General features: G+C 30.6%; 1 protein-coding gene across 4 annotated transcripts in view; it reads right to left on the bottom strand.

Moving 5' to 3' along the window:
* Positions 1-5,531: 5,531 nt before the first annotated feature.
* LOC126736151 (cytosolic purine 5'-nucleotidase) overlaps positions 5,532-16,556 on the bottom strand; it is a 30,591-nt gene continuing 19,566 nt past the window's right edge. For 3 of the 4 annotated variants that reach the window (XM_050440381.1, XM_050440379.1, XM_050440382.1), the window contains exons 2-12: positions 16,051-16,124; positions 14,417-14,534; positions 14,259-14,354; positions 14,001-14,205; positions 13,418-13,636; positions 13,145-13,358; positions 12,633-12,816; positions 12,423-12,570; positions 7,852-8,037; positions 7,668-7,733; positions 5,532-6,233 (exon numbers count right to left, since the gene is read on the bottom strand). In XM_050440381.1, the coding sequence (XP_050296338.1) occupies positions 6,090-6,233; positions 7,668-7,733; positions 7,852-8,037; positions 12,423-12,570; positions 12,633-12,816; positions 13,145-13,358; positions 13,418-13,636; positions 14,001-14,205; positions 14,259-14,354; positions 14,417-14,534; positions 16,051-16,124 (1,654 nt within the window). In that variant the 3' untranslated portion in view covers positions 5,532-6,089. The remainder of the gene's footprint in view (positions 6,234-7,667; positions 7,734-7,851; positions 8,038-12,422; positions 12,571-12,632; positions 12,817-13,144; positions 13,359-13,417; positions 13,637-14,000; positions 14,206-14,258; positions 14,355-14,416; positions 14,535-16,050; positions 16,125-16,556) is intronic. The other variant, XM_050440380.1, reaches the window with a different exon arrangement.

Raw genomic sequence — 16,556 nt, forward strand, 5'->3', positions numbered from 1 at the left:
TTTCAATCATCCACAAAACAGGTGCAATTTAAATAAAAATTAATCGTACTTAAAGTAAACCAAACTTTAAGCCAGCAAACAGTATTCTTTTTGAGCCCTAAAAAATTAAATCCATGCAAAAACTTAATGCCTCAGTTGCTCATCATGTTAAAGGAAATAAAACTAAATTTGTAAGCTAGAAATTCTTTTTTTTAGCCTTTCATTCTGTGCTTTTGTTGGTTATTTATTTGTCTAAAATACACTTGTATCTAGATGTCATTTACTGTATTACCATTATTCATGTAATGTTATTTTGTATACAGATCGTGTTTTCGTTCGTTACTAAAAAATCAGAAATAAAACTATAATAAACAAACTCAACAACATATCATTTTTTGAATAAAAGACTCAAATAAACCGCCTTCTTTCGCTAAACAAAAACTTAACCTATCGTAAAAGCTATTTCGCACCTCCAAAAGAGTTTCAGGTAAAATGAAATTGGCACCTTCGACAATTTTATTTCGCAACTCCTCTAAATTTGTTGGCCTACTAAATTTATGCTTGTAAATGGTATCCTTACGGTAACCCCACAGATAAGTCATTTGGAGACAAATCTGGAGAAATAGGAGGCCATTTAATATCGCCAGTCCCACTAATAAGGCGGTTAGGAAAAGTATTTGTTAAAAATTCTTTTACTCTAGCCGCGTTATGAGCAGGACAGCCATTTTGCTGAAAATAAACCGGTCCCAGGTCTACATCAGGTAGGATTTGAATGGCAGGAAAAACTTGGTTTTGCAGCAACTCAAGGTACTTTTGGGCGTTTAAAGTGCCATCAATAAAAAATGGCCCTATAACATTGTCGCCCAAAATACCTGCTCAAACATTCAATTTCTGAGGATACTGGGTACGAACCTGAAAACTTCTGTGCTCGTTTTCCTGAGACCAATAACGAACAATGGAAGGATTGTGTTTGCCATGTAATGGAAAAGAAGATTCATCAGAAAACAAAATATTCGTTTTCATTTGCCTTTTCCATCATGGTTTCACAAAATTCCATTCTTCGCCACTGGTCTTCAGGAAATATTTCCTGAGTTTTTGAATACTTGAAACATTTGTACTCATATTTTTTCCAGATACGAGCAACAGTTTTATTGCTCATTCCCAGTTCCTCTCCAACACTTCTAGTGGACCGTGTCGAATCAAGTTCTAGAGTACTGCAAACCATTTCTTCCCGCCGTTCTATATCCTGGACCACTTCAACAGGTGGTTCTTAACGTTTTGTGTGGCATTTTTTACAATCTTGAAGACATAAAGATGTCTCAAAATTTGTAACCACATTTAAAACCGTTTTTGCACAAGGAATCGGTCTATTCTCAAGTGTCACTGAAAACAAATCTCTACATTGTACTGCCGAATTGCCTCCATAAAACCATTTAATTAGTTGAACTCTTTCGGAAGGGGTATAAACAGCCATAGTGAAAAAAACACGAAAATAACGCTCAAAAAATTATTAATGCAACGTGCAGTAACACAGCAAAGTGAGGTCTCCTGACTCCCGGTTCAAAAAATAAAAACAAAAAATTCCGCCGCCTGCAAGCCACAACCAAGCGGTGTTGCCATTATTTTGGGTAATACGTAGCTCACGATAACACGATCTGTATAATAAATTTATTAAGGCTAAGGTTATGAAAAAAATTACGTTTGCAGACTACAATAATTAACAACTTTCGTATAAGGAAGTTTTTATCATTATGTTTTCTTAGGATTCCTTGTAGAGGAGAACCAATTTTAATAGATTACATGAAATTTCGATAATTTAAATAGAATTTAATAAACCATTAAAATAGATACCTATCCTGTAAATTTGTAGTTTTTGAAATATATGCAATTTAATATTTTTCTATCGTAAGAATTCGATTTCTAAAATCTATCAGTAATTGTCATGGTGAACAGTCACGTGATATAATAATATCACTACTTGTCATTTGCAATTTGTCAATAATAAATTATGCCGGGACGCTCAAATTATACACACGAAAATTATTCAAATTTATGTGGGATTCAATTATTTAATAACCAATAATAATATAAAAAACACATATTCAAGTTATATATAAAGAAATATTAAATTTCAGTTCCTAGTACGTTTCTAAACGAACTGTTTTATTTTGCCGACAATTCGGTGAAACACATAAGAGACCGTTTTTAGCTTTTCGTTGAAATGCCGACGTTTACCTTCTTTGATAATAATTTTGACCGCTAAACGAGGAGTTGGGTTGAGTAGTTGGCAGGGTAGGAGAAAGACGACGACGCGATCAGTAGCGCGATACGCGAATATTATATTTTTACGGGCAAGTTAAGACGGGAGAAGTGCCTAAGGCGGGGTGGGGTTACTTTCTCTATTAAATTAAAAGACGGGAATAAAAGATAAGAGTCGTGTATCTTTTGTTCCAAAAGACGCAAGACGTTTGCCCAATGTTTTTTTTTTATTAAAAGACGTGCCAAAAGCCAACTAAAGACGTAATTTTCCTCATATGTTATTTAAAGAAGTTAAACCGTTTAAAGAAGTTTATACCTTAGTGCCATACTTACCGGAAATTCTTCCCTGTAAACCAGTGTTTTTGTTTTTTAACTATTCCATTGAAAATAAACTTGGTTATAAGTAAAGGATTTACTGTTTTTTTTTTAAATGAAACCCCTAGACAACAAGAAAAAGCCTATATTTATTTATTATTTACGGAGAATGTGATAACGTTATTTCAGGGACATATGATACATTTGCACCCTGTAAGAAAATGAACATCTCCAAAAATCCAAATTTTACGCAACATTCCGGGTCACCCAGGATAAAGTGAACAATAATATATCTTTATATGTATATCTTTTTAATATTTTTTTTTGCATTTTAATAATTCTAAGAAATTAGGTATTCATGTAAGATAAATTAAATTTATCAAAAAAAATATTTAATTTTGACATTTTGAGTGCTATGAATAATCTTAAAATACTAATTTTTTATCAAGTCATCATAAACAAGAAAAATTGGTTTTTATGTACTGTACAAGGTTTTCCAAATTCGAGGGTGACCATTGGAATCTCCGAAACCGTAAGAGTTACAGGGTTGGTTAAATGGAGGCAAAGTTGCGCAATTTGGAGCTTAATAAAATGACGTTTAAAAAATTTTAAAATTCCGGATACTTCCGGAGTTATCCGAAAAAAAATTGAAACTTGTCAAAATCGTTTTTATTTTCTACCGACTTTATTTAAAGAGAGACATCGGAAGACTAAAAACAGTTTTTTATTGCCACTTTTTATGTCCTACAACGTGACGCAAAAAAAAAATCCTACGTTTCGTTCTTTTTCAATCATCATCAACTTTATTTTTTCTCATGGGCGCCATATTGAATTTTCTCATTTTTAAAAAGTATTTTTAATTCAATTGCATATCCGATTACTCCTTCTAGTACTTCCCATAAGAACTCCATGAGTGCAAGAGAGAAAGATATATAATGGGATTTTCAAATAAATTGATTTTATATAACCTGAAGCTATAAAATATAGTTTTCTTTAAACAATTCAATAAAAATGTATCAGTAGACACGAACATATTTCACCTTTATTACATAAATCAAAATGGCTTAGTATGTATAACCGAAGAAAACTTCACATGAATGCACATGCTTCGTAATGGACCACCTGATGGTAGCTTGAAACTAAAACAACGAATTATTTGTGGAATTTATGCGACACTTTATATAACATACAAATTACTCAATGGAAAATCCAACATTACTGCTGTTTTACAATTTTTTTAACCTTTCAATTAAGTGTATTGACTTGGCCAAAGATAGCGGAGTAAATATTTTGACCTTTCCGCCTCATTGCAGTAAGAAATTACAACTATTAGATCTACGCGTTTATTTAAGGCACACTACATAATCGAGCTGTTGGCTCCTGGCTTATACTCCATCCGGGCATTCCGGATACGATTTCCTAACTCTCGGTTTCAAATTGTCCTTACTTTGAGCTGCAAACATCCACGTCCTTAAATTCTGAGCCCCAACCGTCTACATCCTATTGTGCTATTGCTGAATCATCAGTTCTGGATTCTAAAATGGCAAACAACAAGATGTTATGGAGACACCATCCGTTAATTTACCTCAAGAGGATTCAGCCAATTGTAATACTTTTAGAGCCTTAGCCGATAAAACAAAAGCAGTTTTAACTCCTCATGAGTTTCGAGGATTTCGCAAAAACAGAAAATAAAAGCCATTATTGTAAAAAAATGTTTGAACCAGAAACTAGTTCATCTAGTGACGAAGCAGAGATTCAATATAGCTCATTCGAGTATGATGTAGACATGGATGATTTTACAGGATTTGAGTAACTAGATAGATGCTGTCATTATCGATTACGTCCTAGTGAAATTTTCTGGGAAAAGATCAACAAAATATTTGGTTGCTACAATTTTAAGCAATATCTCCTATGAATTTGAAATAAGTTATTTGCGAAGAAAAAATAAATCCGACAAATTTGTCTACCCAAATTTTACAGAAGTTGGTAGTGTTTTGTTTAAATACATCATAATGATTTTGCTAGTGCCAATATTATTTGGTAAAACAAAAATCATGCGTACAATTTGAAGTTAATTATGGTCAGCTAGATGTTCAATAAAGGTATTGTGGACCTCGTTAAGTTTCACTGTAGGCCACCAAAGGCCCCATCGACACGATATGAGATGTCATCAATAAATATATCTAGAATTTAAGTTTTTGTATATTTTCTTTATTTTTTTTTAGGAGAATAAACGTTTTCTTTAGATTATGAGACTGTTTTTTTTTAATAAATCTTTAACCAGTTCGAAAAAATAGAGAGTAACAAAAAAAGTCTCATTGTGGATCACTCTGCCCTACCCACCATAGGACAATTTATACAATATGGTTGAGCAATAATTAATAATGAGGCAAAATTAAAACATTACACCGGGTCCACATCAAAACACCAATAATGTCAACTTTGTCTTTACAATCAAAAGGTTGCTGTTGTGTTTTTTTTTTTGGCAAAGGGTGCATGTAAATACACGCGATGTTCTTCGCTTGAAGAAACACTAGTCAGCGGACCTAACGATAAAATCATTCCACGTAAAATCATTAGCTTTCAGCATAAAAACGCCCTATATTTTAATTAAAGAATAAAACTTAAATTTGGGTATGTACTGCATGGAACGATAGAAAAGGGCATCATCCGCAAAAAAATAAATTGTGCAATCATTCCCATATTATATTTGATTCAAGAATAGTCAATGAAGCCAAAAATGTTGTTTATTGGCATTAGGCTAAAGCTCTTGCTAGTTTGTAAATTAATTTGCATATTTATTGTATTTCAAATATTACCTACAATTTTTCCATCATATTCAGTGGATAAAAGAAATATTTCAAATTTAGGAAAGAAACCTGGTAGTCCTAAACACGATGCTTTAAGTCATCATACTTTTATATAAAATAATACTTAAGCAATAATTGCAACTCATATGGCAAACAAATACAAATTAATAAATGTTATTATTTTATTTAAAAAATCTTATATACAAATAAAAGTTTGAAATAATTAAAACAAAGATATATCATTTATTAAAATAAATACTAAAAGACTAGTCCCCGTAAAAGCTGCAGGGGACGACAAAAAATTAGTGTGCGCAACTTTCAAACAAGCCAATAAATTATCTACCAAATTTTTATAGTATTTTATAGTTTATGTATATATTAAATCGATGTATACATATTTATTACTTGAGCAAAATGTATACTAATACATAGCAACTATCTCGATAATGTGTAAATAATTGTAAAAACAAATATATTTTAAACCATCTTGTTCAATAATAGATAACAAATCTCTTAGCATTAACTGTGGTATAAACGTCACAGTTGTAGAAAAAATAACTAATTAAATGCTACAGCACATGGATTCCGAAATATTGCTCCTTTAAATGTACGGAACCGTTTGTTACAAACTCCCTAAAAATTACTAGACGAATAAACAAATAACCTAATCAAATATATTATAATAAAGTTTGCTTTTTAGAATTTAACAGGTGCACGAAAAAAACATTATTTTTCTGCGCCGTTTGATTTTGTAGACGTATTCTTTTCGTCGCTGTCCTCATCGCTGAAATCTTCGTCGTGATTGTGTGTAACACTTTGCGGTTTTTCTGGACGGATATGCGGAATTTGACTTTGGGACCTTTCGAAAGCCTGCAACGGTATTTTTGTATTAATATTTTTTTTATTAGAGAATATGTCCAATATATTTTTGGTGATTTCTGACTTCTGCAATTTTTTGGTGACTTTATTTCTTTAAATTTATTGTTTTATTAAAAAAATAAAATTTATTACTGTCTCTTTATTTAAAAAACTTAATGAAATCTCGACACGGTCGAGTATTACACTATCGAATCGAGTATTACACTGATATCTATTAATTTTCCACCAAAATCAGTTTAATTTTAAATAAAAAAATTAGTTTTATCTTAAATCGTATAATTTTTGGACCACTTAAAGTAGGCTTAATTTATTATTTCCTCTTTTCTACATGTATTTATTAAAAACTTGTGTGGAATTAAAAAAAACTAGGTCTGGTTTAAATAAATATGTAAGGCAGTATTACGTAATAATTGCCCATTTAATACTTCAATTCTAGCTATATTTTTAGATATTTACGTACAGAAAAGTGTTACAATTGTTTTTAAAGGAATGATAAAGGCTAGAAATATTTGGTATAGTATATTAACTATTTAAAAATATTGCCGAATCAGTTTTGCGATTTTCCAGGAAATGTTGAAGTTATTATGATTTTAATAAAAAGGGTTGGTACACATCCGCTACAATAAGCCCCTATAAAAAATATTACTTTCTGAAACTTTATACTAATAGTAAAACTGAAAATGCAATCAATGACAATAGTTTAAAATTATTTGTGGAAATAAAATCAGTAAACTTTACTTAAGTGTGGTAAGACATCAAATAATTTTAAGAGCTTGTTTTAATATCTTCGCATTTTTGTAAAATATGAAAACAAAACAGTAAAGTTGTAAAAAAGAAATAGTTTCAATAAAAGAATTATCTAGGCATTTTGATGCAATTTATTTGAATATTTCGCAAATTAATTGAGAACTTCAATGAATTGAATCAATATATTTAAATTTTTCTATTAAACAGAAAATTTTAACAGAATAAAATTAAAATTGCCCAAGAAATTATAAGAATTTCAATGAAAAGTACAATTATTGTAAATAACAATATTTTCAAAACACAACGTTAATTGTAATAATGATTGTAGTAATTGTATATATCTGTTGTATTTTCTTAAACGTTTTATTTCTTTACATCTAAGAGCATCGATATTAAGTGATTAATTTAAATGTTACATTATGTCTTATTGCCAGTGGTAAGAATATTGAATGTTATGTTTTTGACAGTTAATTATATTTTTTATTTTTAATGATTCCAATAGGTTTAGATCGAAGGTATCAGTTATAGTTAAAGCTATAATTAGTTAGTTATCCTCTAATCTTTTCCACAAAAATTTTGTCTGTCTAAAAAAATGTCTGTAACAAAAAATCAATCATATAAAAATAAGACATTTAGTATGGCATAAAAAAATATATATGTAATTTATAAGTATCATACCATAGGAAATTTACCGCAGGGTCTAAAAACTTGCATACCAATAATTTCAGTATATTGTTCACGGGCCTAAAAATGAAAATAATCTTAGGTATATGCATTTTTATTCCCACTTTGCCCAAAAATGTACGAATCTATAATATGCTAATATTCAATTAATGCCCCATTAGCTAACTTCAAACCTTACCTTAGTCTTCATCATATCCTCCTCTGAATCATACAGTTCGGGAACTAATTCAGGAGCAAAATGTTGCTCGTGCGCAACTGTAGATTCGTGGGGTAAAAGCATGGCAGGAGCACGGAACATGTACGAGAAAGGATAGTACAGCAAGTTTAAGTGGGTGGCTGCGTATAAATCTGCGTACCTCACAACCTAAAAAGTGGTTATACGATAATAAATATTATTTCCTACAATTTTACGGTTAAAATCACATGATGGTAAATTTATTACCTCAGATTTAAATCATATGAATAATGTTATACAAAAGCTTAACTTTAGAGTAATTTGGCTTAAACTTTTATTTTTTTTTGTTTCATATATTTGTGGATTGAGACATGGAATGGTTTTGAGGGAAAATTAAATATTCGAGTCAGGGTGTCGCAGAAGCTGTGTTTGAAATCAGACGGTCGTCAGTAGATAAAAAAATTAACTTTTAAAAACCTTTACATTTTAGACTTAGTTTTAATTCATTTCCTTAGGCAATTAGGACTATTCCAAAAAATAATATTAAGAAATCTGTAAAAAAACATCTACATATATATTTACTGATGATGAAACAAAGATTCTAAATAGAAACTTAGTGGTAAATTATTAAAAAATATAATATTTGTTTTTACATGGTTTCGCACCCTTTAAGTGTTATTTGATGATTACTGTTTTTTGGAATTAAGAAGCACCTATTATTACAAACATGCTTTGAAGTTAATTTTTTATTTCTGAAATTTTAAATATATTTTACATCTGGATAAAAAATTTAATTTATAAGTTGATTTACTACTTATTTCACTTCCTGTACAGTTACAATTTAGAATACACTCGAATTAGCAAAACAGTTATAAGGTAAGGATAGTATTAAAAACAAACTAAAAGCAAAGATTTTTAAAACTATAATAAACTAAATTGAACTATTTCATGTTTTGGTCTCCTTGGTCTTCATTATTTTAAGCTGAATCTCATCTCATAGCAGTCAAGTAGTCATCTTTCTTGACCATACCATACTTATACTAAATGATGTTTACAAACTACCTATCATATTTAAAGCATTTTATTTTCAACCAGTTGACACTATTTTTCCTCTGGTCTTCACTTTTGCTATTTATATATTCTATTTGCTTTTGTTTTGCCACAACAAAATTCATGACAAATGAAATTATTTTTTTTTTGCAACATGATATTAAGAAATTCCTAATTGTGGAGTGTATTTTACCATGACAGAATATACGGAACCGACCTGATGGTATAAAAAAAACTCTATATATCTGGTAGAGAATTGGCCAGATTTTTTTTGACAACTCTAAAATTATATATTTTTTATTTTAGAACGTACAGTTTAAGCTTCCCATGGAGTGTAAGCTTCGTCTTAAATATTTTGCAAATATTTTTTTATTACCATATTTATATACAGTGTGGTGACTTTAACTGGAATAAATTTAGTTAAATCTAATCAAAATTTATTTCGCAAAATTCCTGAGACCCGTCGATTTTTGTTTTTTTTTCACATTTCAAGATAGTTTTTGTATTTTTTCATCTACAGAGGGAGTTCAAATTAACTCCAACTTTTTTTTTTCAAATGGAAAGCCACTTTTTTTAAACTCTCATTGAAAAGAGCCCTTTTTCCTGATTAAATTGCCCTATTTACTTTTGTGATTATCTAAAGGAGAAATACGAAAAAAAAACCATTAAATTATTAAAAGTTGCGTTTAATGTATAAGATGCTCAAAATGAGCACCATTTACTTGTTGGCAAAGACGATAATAAAATTCGTTTCTGACATTTTGTAACACTTCTGGAGATATTTGTCGGATTTCTTGCCTAATACGTTCTTTGAGTTCGTCTAGGTTTCCTGGTTTGCTCATATAAATTTGACTTTTTACATATCCCCACAGAAAAAAATCAAGTGGGGTGAGATCGGGAGAACGTGCCGACCACTCGATTGCACCCCTTCTACCAACCCATCTGTTGAAAAATTGTCATCTAAATACTGGCGTACATTACGGGCATAATGTGGGGAACACCATCTTGTTGCATCCAGATTCTTTCATCATACAAATCTGGATCGAACTGACTCGGATATAAGGCACGTAATACTGGAACTAGTTCATGTTCAAGAAATTCTAGATATCTTTCCCCAGTTAAAGTATCATTGAAGAATATGGGCCCTATAACTAGCCTGCCAATTATGCCAGCCCAAACATTATTTTTAGCCAAACATGTTTTCTGGGGATATTGTGTATTAGTTTCCCTTACCCAGTGTGGGTTCTCGTCAGACTAGTAGCGACAGTTCTGCTTATTAACATGTCCATTTAGGGTGAATGTAGCCTCATCAGAAAAAAGGATCCACTCCGAAGATATGCGATTTTCGTCAATGGCGTTGATTTTATAAGGTCGTTTGTTTGCACTTTTTAAAATTTTTAGCACAGATTTATGATGAATAGAGTTTTCGCGAGCTACTCTTCTAGCTGCAGTTACCGGATTTTCTTACATCGCTAACAATACATTTAATTGGGTGTTTTCATCGATTTTAGAAGACCTTTGCCTTGAAACATCCCTCACGTGCCCAACTTCTCGAAATCTGCTTTCGATTTTACTAACCGTACCTTGGTTAATAGGTGGCAAATCTGGATATTTCTGCCTGAATAAGTGGACAACCTCTAGCTGAGTACGACTTCTGTCCCCATAACCAATCATTTCAATCTTGATCCAAAGATTTCAATCTTGTGGGATTCGGATAAATAAGGCATTTTTTCAATACAAGTTAACTTATTTAACAACTGGTTGAAATTCACTTTAACAGTGACACTACAACAATGTCAGGAAATGTCTCGATACCAATAAAATAAACAAACACGCCAAAAATTTACCAACACAAAATTATTCGAAACTTTTAATAATTTAATGGTTTTTATTTTTTTTCGTATTTCTTCTTTAGATAATCACAAAAGTACATAGGGCAATTTAATCAGGAAAAAGGGCTCTTTTCAATGAGAGTTTAAAAAAAGTGGCTTTCCATTTGAAAAAAAAAGTTTGGGTTAATTTGGACCCCCCCTGTATGTGAAAAAATACAAAAACTATCTTGAAATGTGAAAAAAAAATAAACAAAAATCGACGGGTCTCAGGAAATTTGCGAGATAAAATTTGATTAGTTTTAACTGAATTTATTCCATTTAAAGTCACCACACTGTATTTCCTAATAAAGTCATCTTTAGTGTTCTAATGGTTTGGAGATGTTTTTTTCGATATAGAAATTGTCGTTTGCACAGAAGATAAATTTAAGGGATGTATTAAGATATTCCAAAAAGAATCGAGCTTTAAACCTAAGATCTTACTACATCTTCAAAATTAATACAGCAATTTTTGATTTTTTTTTATGAAATCCATCTCAAGCCCCCGGACCTAAATCCAACAGAAAATCTCTCTAAATACTATGATATAAGCTAGATATTAAACACCACAGTTATAAAAATATTGAAGAATTGTAGGCAGCTTTACAAGATGCCTGGCGTGAAGTGGTAACAATTACTCTTCTACTAAATATTATTTTATTAAGATATATTGTATTAAAACATAGTGTATCTTTTATTTTATTTATTGAATTAACAGCAAACCTCACGTCGTATCTGGGCGAGATACTGTGCATGCTTCTTAAAACATTTTTTGTTGATTTTAATTGGCTAATTTTCATTAAAAATTGGCCATAAAGGCAATCAACCTAGATTAATTCATTTTTTTAGCATTGAAAATACAAGAAAGTATGTGTGACAATAATTATATATTTAACAATTGCGCGGTTTTACGTTAGGTAAACTGGTTCCGATGATGGGAAGAAAGTTTACTTAAACTAAATATTTATTATCGGCATAATAATTGTTCATTTATGCAATGATAAGATAATGGTATCCTATAACCATTTATCATAAACAAATTGTCGGTAATGAATAAAAAAGTGTACGAATTTTAATAAATTAACTATTCATTGGTCATTTTAATTAATTTTCCAATAAAGAATGCAAATCTATTCTAAGAGAACAGCTCAAAAATTAATTTCTTTAAAACACACTGAAAAATGCATTAAGCATGCAGTCAAATAAAATAGCATTTTCGAATTAAGTTATTATGAGAAACAATAAAATTTAAAAACACATGTTTTATATCCATTTTAAAATAGTTTTGCTAATTGCCTTATGGCTTTTATGTATCTTTTCTGGAAAAAAAATATATAAATAAAATGTTTACAGTTTTTTTTTTAATTTTGCATTGTGTATAGCTTTTTGAAAATTTATTTCATAGTAATAATTTTATTATTTTTTGCAGTTGTTAAGAGCACATTTTGGAAAACATAGTCATATTTAACATAATACTAAGTTTACTCAATCAATATCATAAATAAACCTTATCTTATCCTATATTTCCGATAGAAATGAACCATAAAAGTAATCAACTTAATTTTTTGGAACTTCTTTGTCTGAACAAGAGCAACGAAATGTCTGTAATAATATTTATTTTGCCAGTGTACAATTTTACGTGAGGTAAATTCTTACCTGTGAGGAAAAGAAGGTCTGCCTAGACCCAGATCTAAACAAACTGCCCATCATACCATAAGACATGTCCATTTTGTGAGTTACCTCCCTTATAGCAGACCTTAATTTTGAAATATCTGGCTTCTCTTTGGTGCTACTGTCCAAATTTCTGTTAAAAATCACATATTTTAGTTAAAATAATCACAGTTCTATCAATACATAGCTACTTACTTATACATTTCTCCAAGTTTGACATCTAAAGTTTGCAGTTCGTTGAACAACTGACATTTGTCAGTCCATACATGCAGTTCTCTTACCAGTTCCGGAACAATCAAAAATGTTCTCCATCCTCGGATTTTTTTGCTTTTAAGAATATCACCGAAAATATGGTCACCGACGTACAACACGTCTTTACCTACAAATATCAGTTAATTTATAATGTAATACGTTGGTACATGATTTCTATTGATTTACTTAATAGTATAAAAGGGGAAATGAATGTATTACAGATATACGTTATGAAATGTTATATTAAAAATAATAATTTCAATAATAGTGATAATAAAAATACTGAAACTGCAATAAGATTAAAACTACAGTATTATAAAGACTATAGGGCATCGAAATTTATTCAGCAATAAATAGGAACTAAGGAACATTTTTGTTTTGTTTTTACTTATTTGTTATTAAGTATTTTTTGTTGCTGAATAAATATGAGCTTTAATATTGGATCATATATGTACCTTTTGCGCCAATTAATTTAGTAAATACATCGCAAGATCCGCCAGAATAAACATGGTCTTTCTGGAAAGGCCCTGTATGAATTCCCAATTTTAGAGCCCCAGTGCTGGTATCCACTTGACGTAAAATTGTGCCTTCTCCGAAAAACAGAGGCTTACAAGCATCTACCACCACAATATCAAAGTAGCTCTTCCAATTCCTGTGAGGCTCATCCGGCTGTTAAAAAAATTAAATACTGTTAAGTCATTATTATTTTATTGTTCTAAAAGCCATACCTTAGCTCCATGCGGAAAGTCAAACAAGTAAGTCATGACATTATCCGTGAAATTATAATCGCTGTTGGTAAGCAAAAAAGTCTTTGCTCCACTCTCCTTAAGTCTTGCCAAAAATGTTGGTAACCTCTCGTCCTTCCTCACGTATTTCTCCAAGTTTTCTATGGTGCGTTGTTTCAACTCTCCTCTCAGATGAACAAAATCCACCGCATTTCTAATATCCTAAAACATTAATTATAAATATAAAACGTACGTTGAATATATAGCAAAAAATACTTAAGTTGTTAACTCAGTCCGATAAGAGAGGCTCGCTACATTGTGAAACAATGCCACTTTGCCTAAAAAATATGCAATGAGACTAAACTATGTATACTACACCTACAATTCATAATTCGAGTAAGTGAATTTGATTGCTTGGTAACAGTCTACTAAGCATAAATATGTGTAGTTCATAGACATTAACAACTCTTCAACAAGTCTGAACCCAAATTCTCTTTTAAATTAAGCGAAATTAAATTGTTCTTTGGATAAATGTACCTCTAGTAAGCCAATTGCGAAAGAAATATAAAAAAATATAATTTATTACCTGGAAAATTGACTGGTAAGACATCAACAGCTCACCGCACTTGACACCGGTATCCGTTTTGGTATAATCAGGCGAGTTAGTAAAGAAATCGATGAGGCATGCGAGCAGGTAAGTCTCTGGTAAGTTGAAGAGCGTATTTAACACATAGACCCTCGACTCATCTAGGGTTATGAATTTGTTAGGGTACAGTTCGTAAATCCGCGAACTGTAAACAAAAGCAAACGGTTAACACCTTTTTTCACAAGCGGTTTTACTTACTGTTTTAAAAATTCAAATCCATGAACTGCAACGAGGATGTTTCCGTACGCGTCCACTTTCAAGAGATTTCCGTACAGTGTATCAAACCAGAGGCCTCTGAAATTTTAATTTTTAAATATAGGAGGATGCTTGGTAAATTGTAATGGTAAGCCGCCTACCTTACAGGGAAAGAAGGATCATATTCAAACTCTAATATTTCTTGTGGATAACCGATGGAAACCATATGTTTCTTGATCAAGTCAAAGCCTAATTTTTCATAGTGAGGCGATTTGTATTCTAAAATAAATGATTATCTGTCAAATATCTATCTTATTTTTAAAATGTTTCCAAATACATACAATAGCTAGCAAAAGTAAAGAAAAAAAAACACTGTTTTAAGTGTAATTCAAAATATTTGAACTTTATCCAATGGATGAATTTAACATCTCATTATGTCTTTAAAATATGTTGTTATTTTTGCTTGTTTTTTAGGCATTTAATTTTCACATTTTATTTTCAGTTTTTATGGGAGCATAAGTAGAAAAACAAGTTTCATATATTTTCTGGTTTATTCGGTTTGTGACCAGCAGCGGAAATTGATCTCTAAAATTATAAAATTTATATTTTACTATACCTAGAGGTATTCATTTGGCTGTTCAGTGAAAGAATTAATAATTTAAAAATACCAAGTGGTATTAAACAAACAGCAAATTCACGATAATTAGACCTAGAATATAATACTGAAATAGATGATAAAATAAAAAATTTGGCAGTTGAAAATCCGTTTAAGACGTTAAACGGATTCCAACTGAACAAGTTGCTGTTTCCATTAAAGCACAACTGGAAGAAGAAATAGTTTTAGATCATGTATCAGTTCACACTATTCGAAGACATTTAAAGCAATATGACTGTCCGGCAAAAAGACCAGTCAAAAAGCCCTTTATTTCACGAAAAAATTGAAGTGCGCATATTAGATTTGCATCATTTGGATTGGACTGAAAATAAGTGGAAGACCGCTTTGTTTTCTCATAAAAGTAACTTCAACTTAAGTTTGTCCGATGATATTTTGTTTGTACGACGTCTAAAGAACAAACCATTTGATCCCAAGTTTGATCCCAAGTACACCTTAGGTATGTGAAGCATGTAGACGACAACTGCATGGCTTGGAGTGCATTTTCTGGATTTGGCATGGGCCCTATTTATAAAATAGATGGTATAATGAACTGATTTTAATATGTAGAGATTCTGTCTAATGTCATGCTTCCATTTGCAGAGAAGAACATGACACTAAAATGCTGATCTCTCAGCATGGCAATGACCTAAAGAACACTGCCGAAATAGTAAAACAATACTGTGGTTAGTGAAAAATAAAGTAAATAAGTGGCCCGCCGAAAGCCCCGGTCTCAATTCAATTGAGGACCTGGAATATAGTATATAAGAAATTGCGTATCCAGAAAAATTTTGATGAGCTCTTTGAGGAAACTCAAAAAATATGGAATTTCCTTCCATGTGGGACAATTGAGAATCGCATTGGATCTATGAGAAAAAGTTGCCAAGACGTAATAAGAAACAATGGTTATGCAACCAAATATTGACCTTGTTGGAATAAAAATATTTTTTTTTGTTCCTCTACTTTTGCTCCCTAATTCTAAGATAAAATAGATCTTAGTAAGATGGAAAATTCCTATATTTTTTGAAAAAAAAAACCTATTAAAATCAAGTGTTCAAAGTAAATAACACTTTATTTTCGATTTCATAAAACAGTTTATCTTTTATTATGTTAGAATATCTCGGTACATTCAATTCCACTTACCGGCAAGGGTGTAGTCCATATCGAATCCATAAAACTTAATGTTTTCCAAATGAAGACTTCTGTTGACAAAAATTCTGAAAAAAAAGTAAATTAATAATATTGATATCGTAAAATGTTCATTTTTTAAATATCATAATAATATATTTTCATGTTTAACCTATTAATAGAATTTAATATTTTTTGGATGTCGATTGCATCATATTTCATATTATATAAGCAAGGTTACCACTAAACTCACGTTTTTAGGTTCGTAACATAATTCATAAAATGGGGATAAATAAAATAAAAGATATAAAAAATTATATAAAATTTGACGGTTGTCCTAAATATTTAATATTTTTAATTAAAAAACTCATTAAAAAAGAAAGAACACATGCACAAAGAAATACGTGGGTAAATGAATTAATGATCCTAATTGATTTAGAATCAAGAAATCTAATTAAGATTTAACTTTAACTAATTGTTCATTAAGGCGTGTACAATTTTTATTAACGCATGTATTAGCT

The sequence above is a fragment of the Anthonomus grandis genome, chromosome 5 (genome assembly GCF_022605725.1).
Source record: "Anthonomus grandis grandis chromosome 5, icAntGran1.3, whole genome shotgun sequence".
NCBI lineage: Eukaryota > Metazoa > Arthropoda > Insecta > Coleoptera > Curculionidae > Anthonomus > Anthonomus grandis.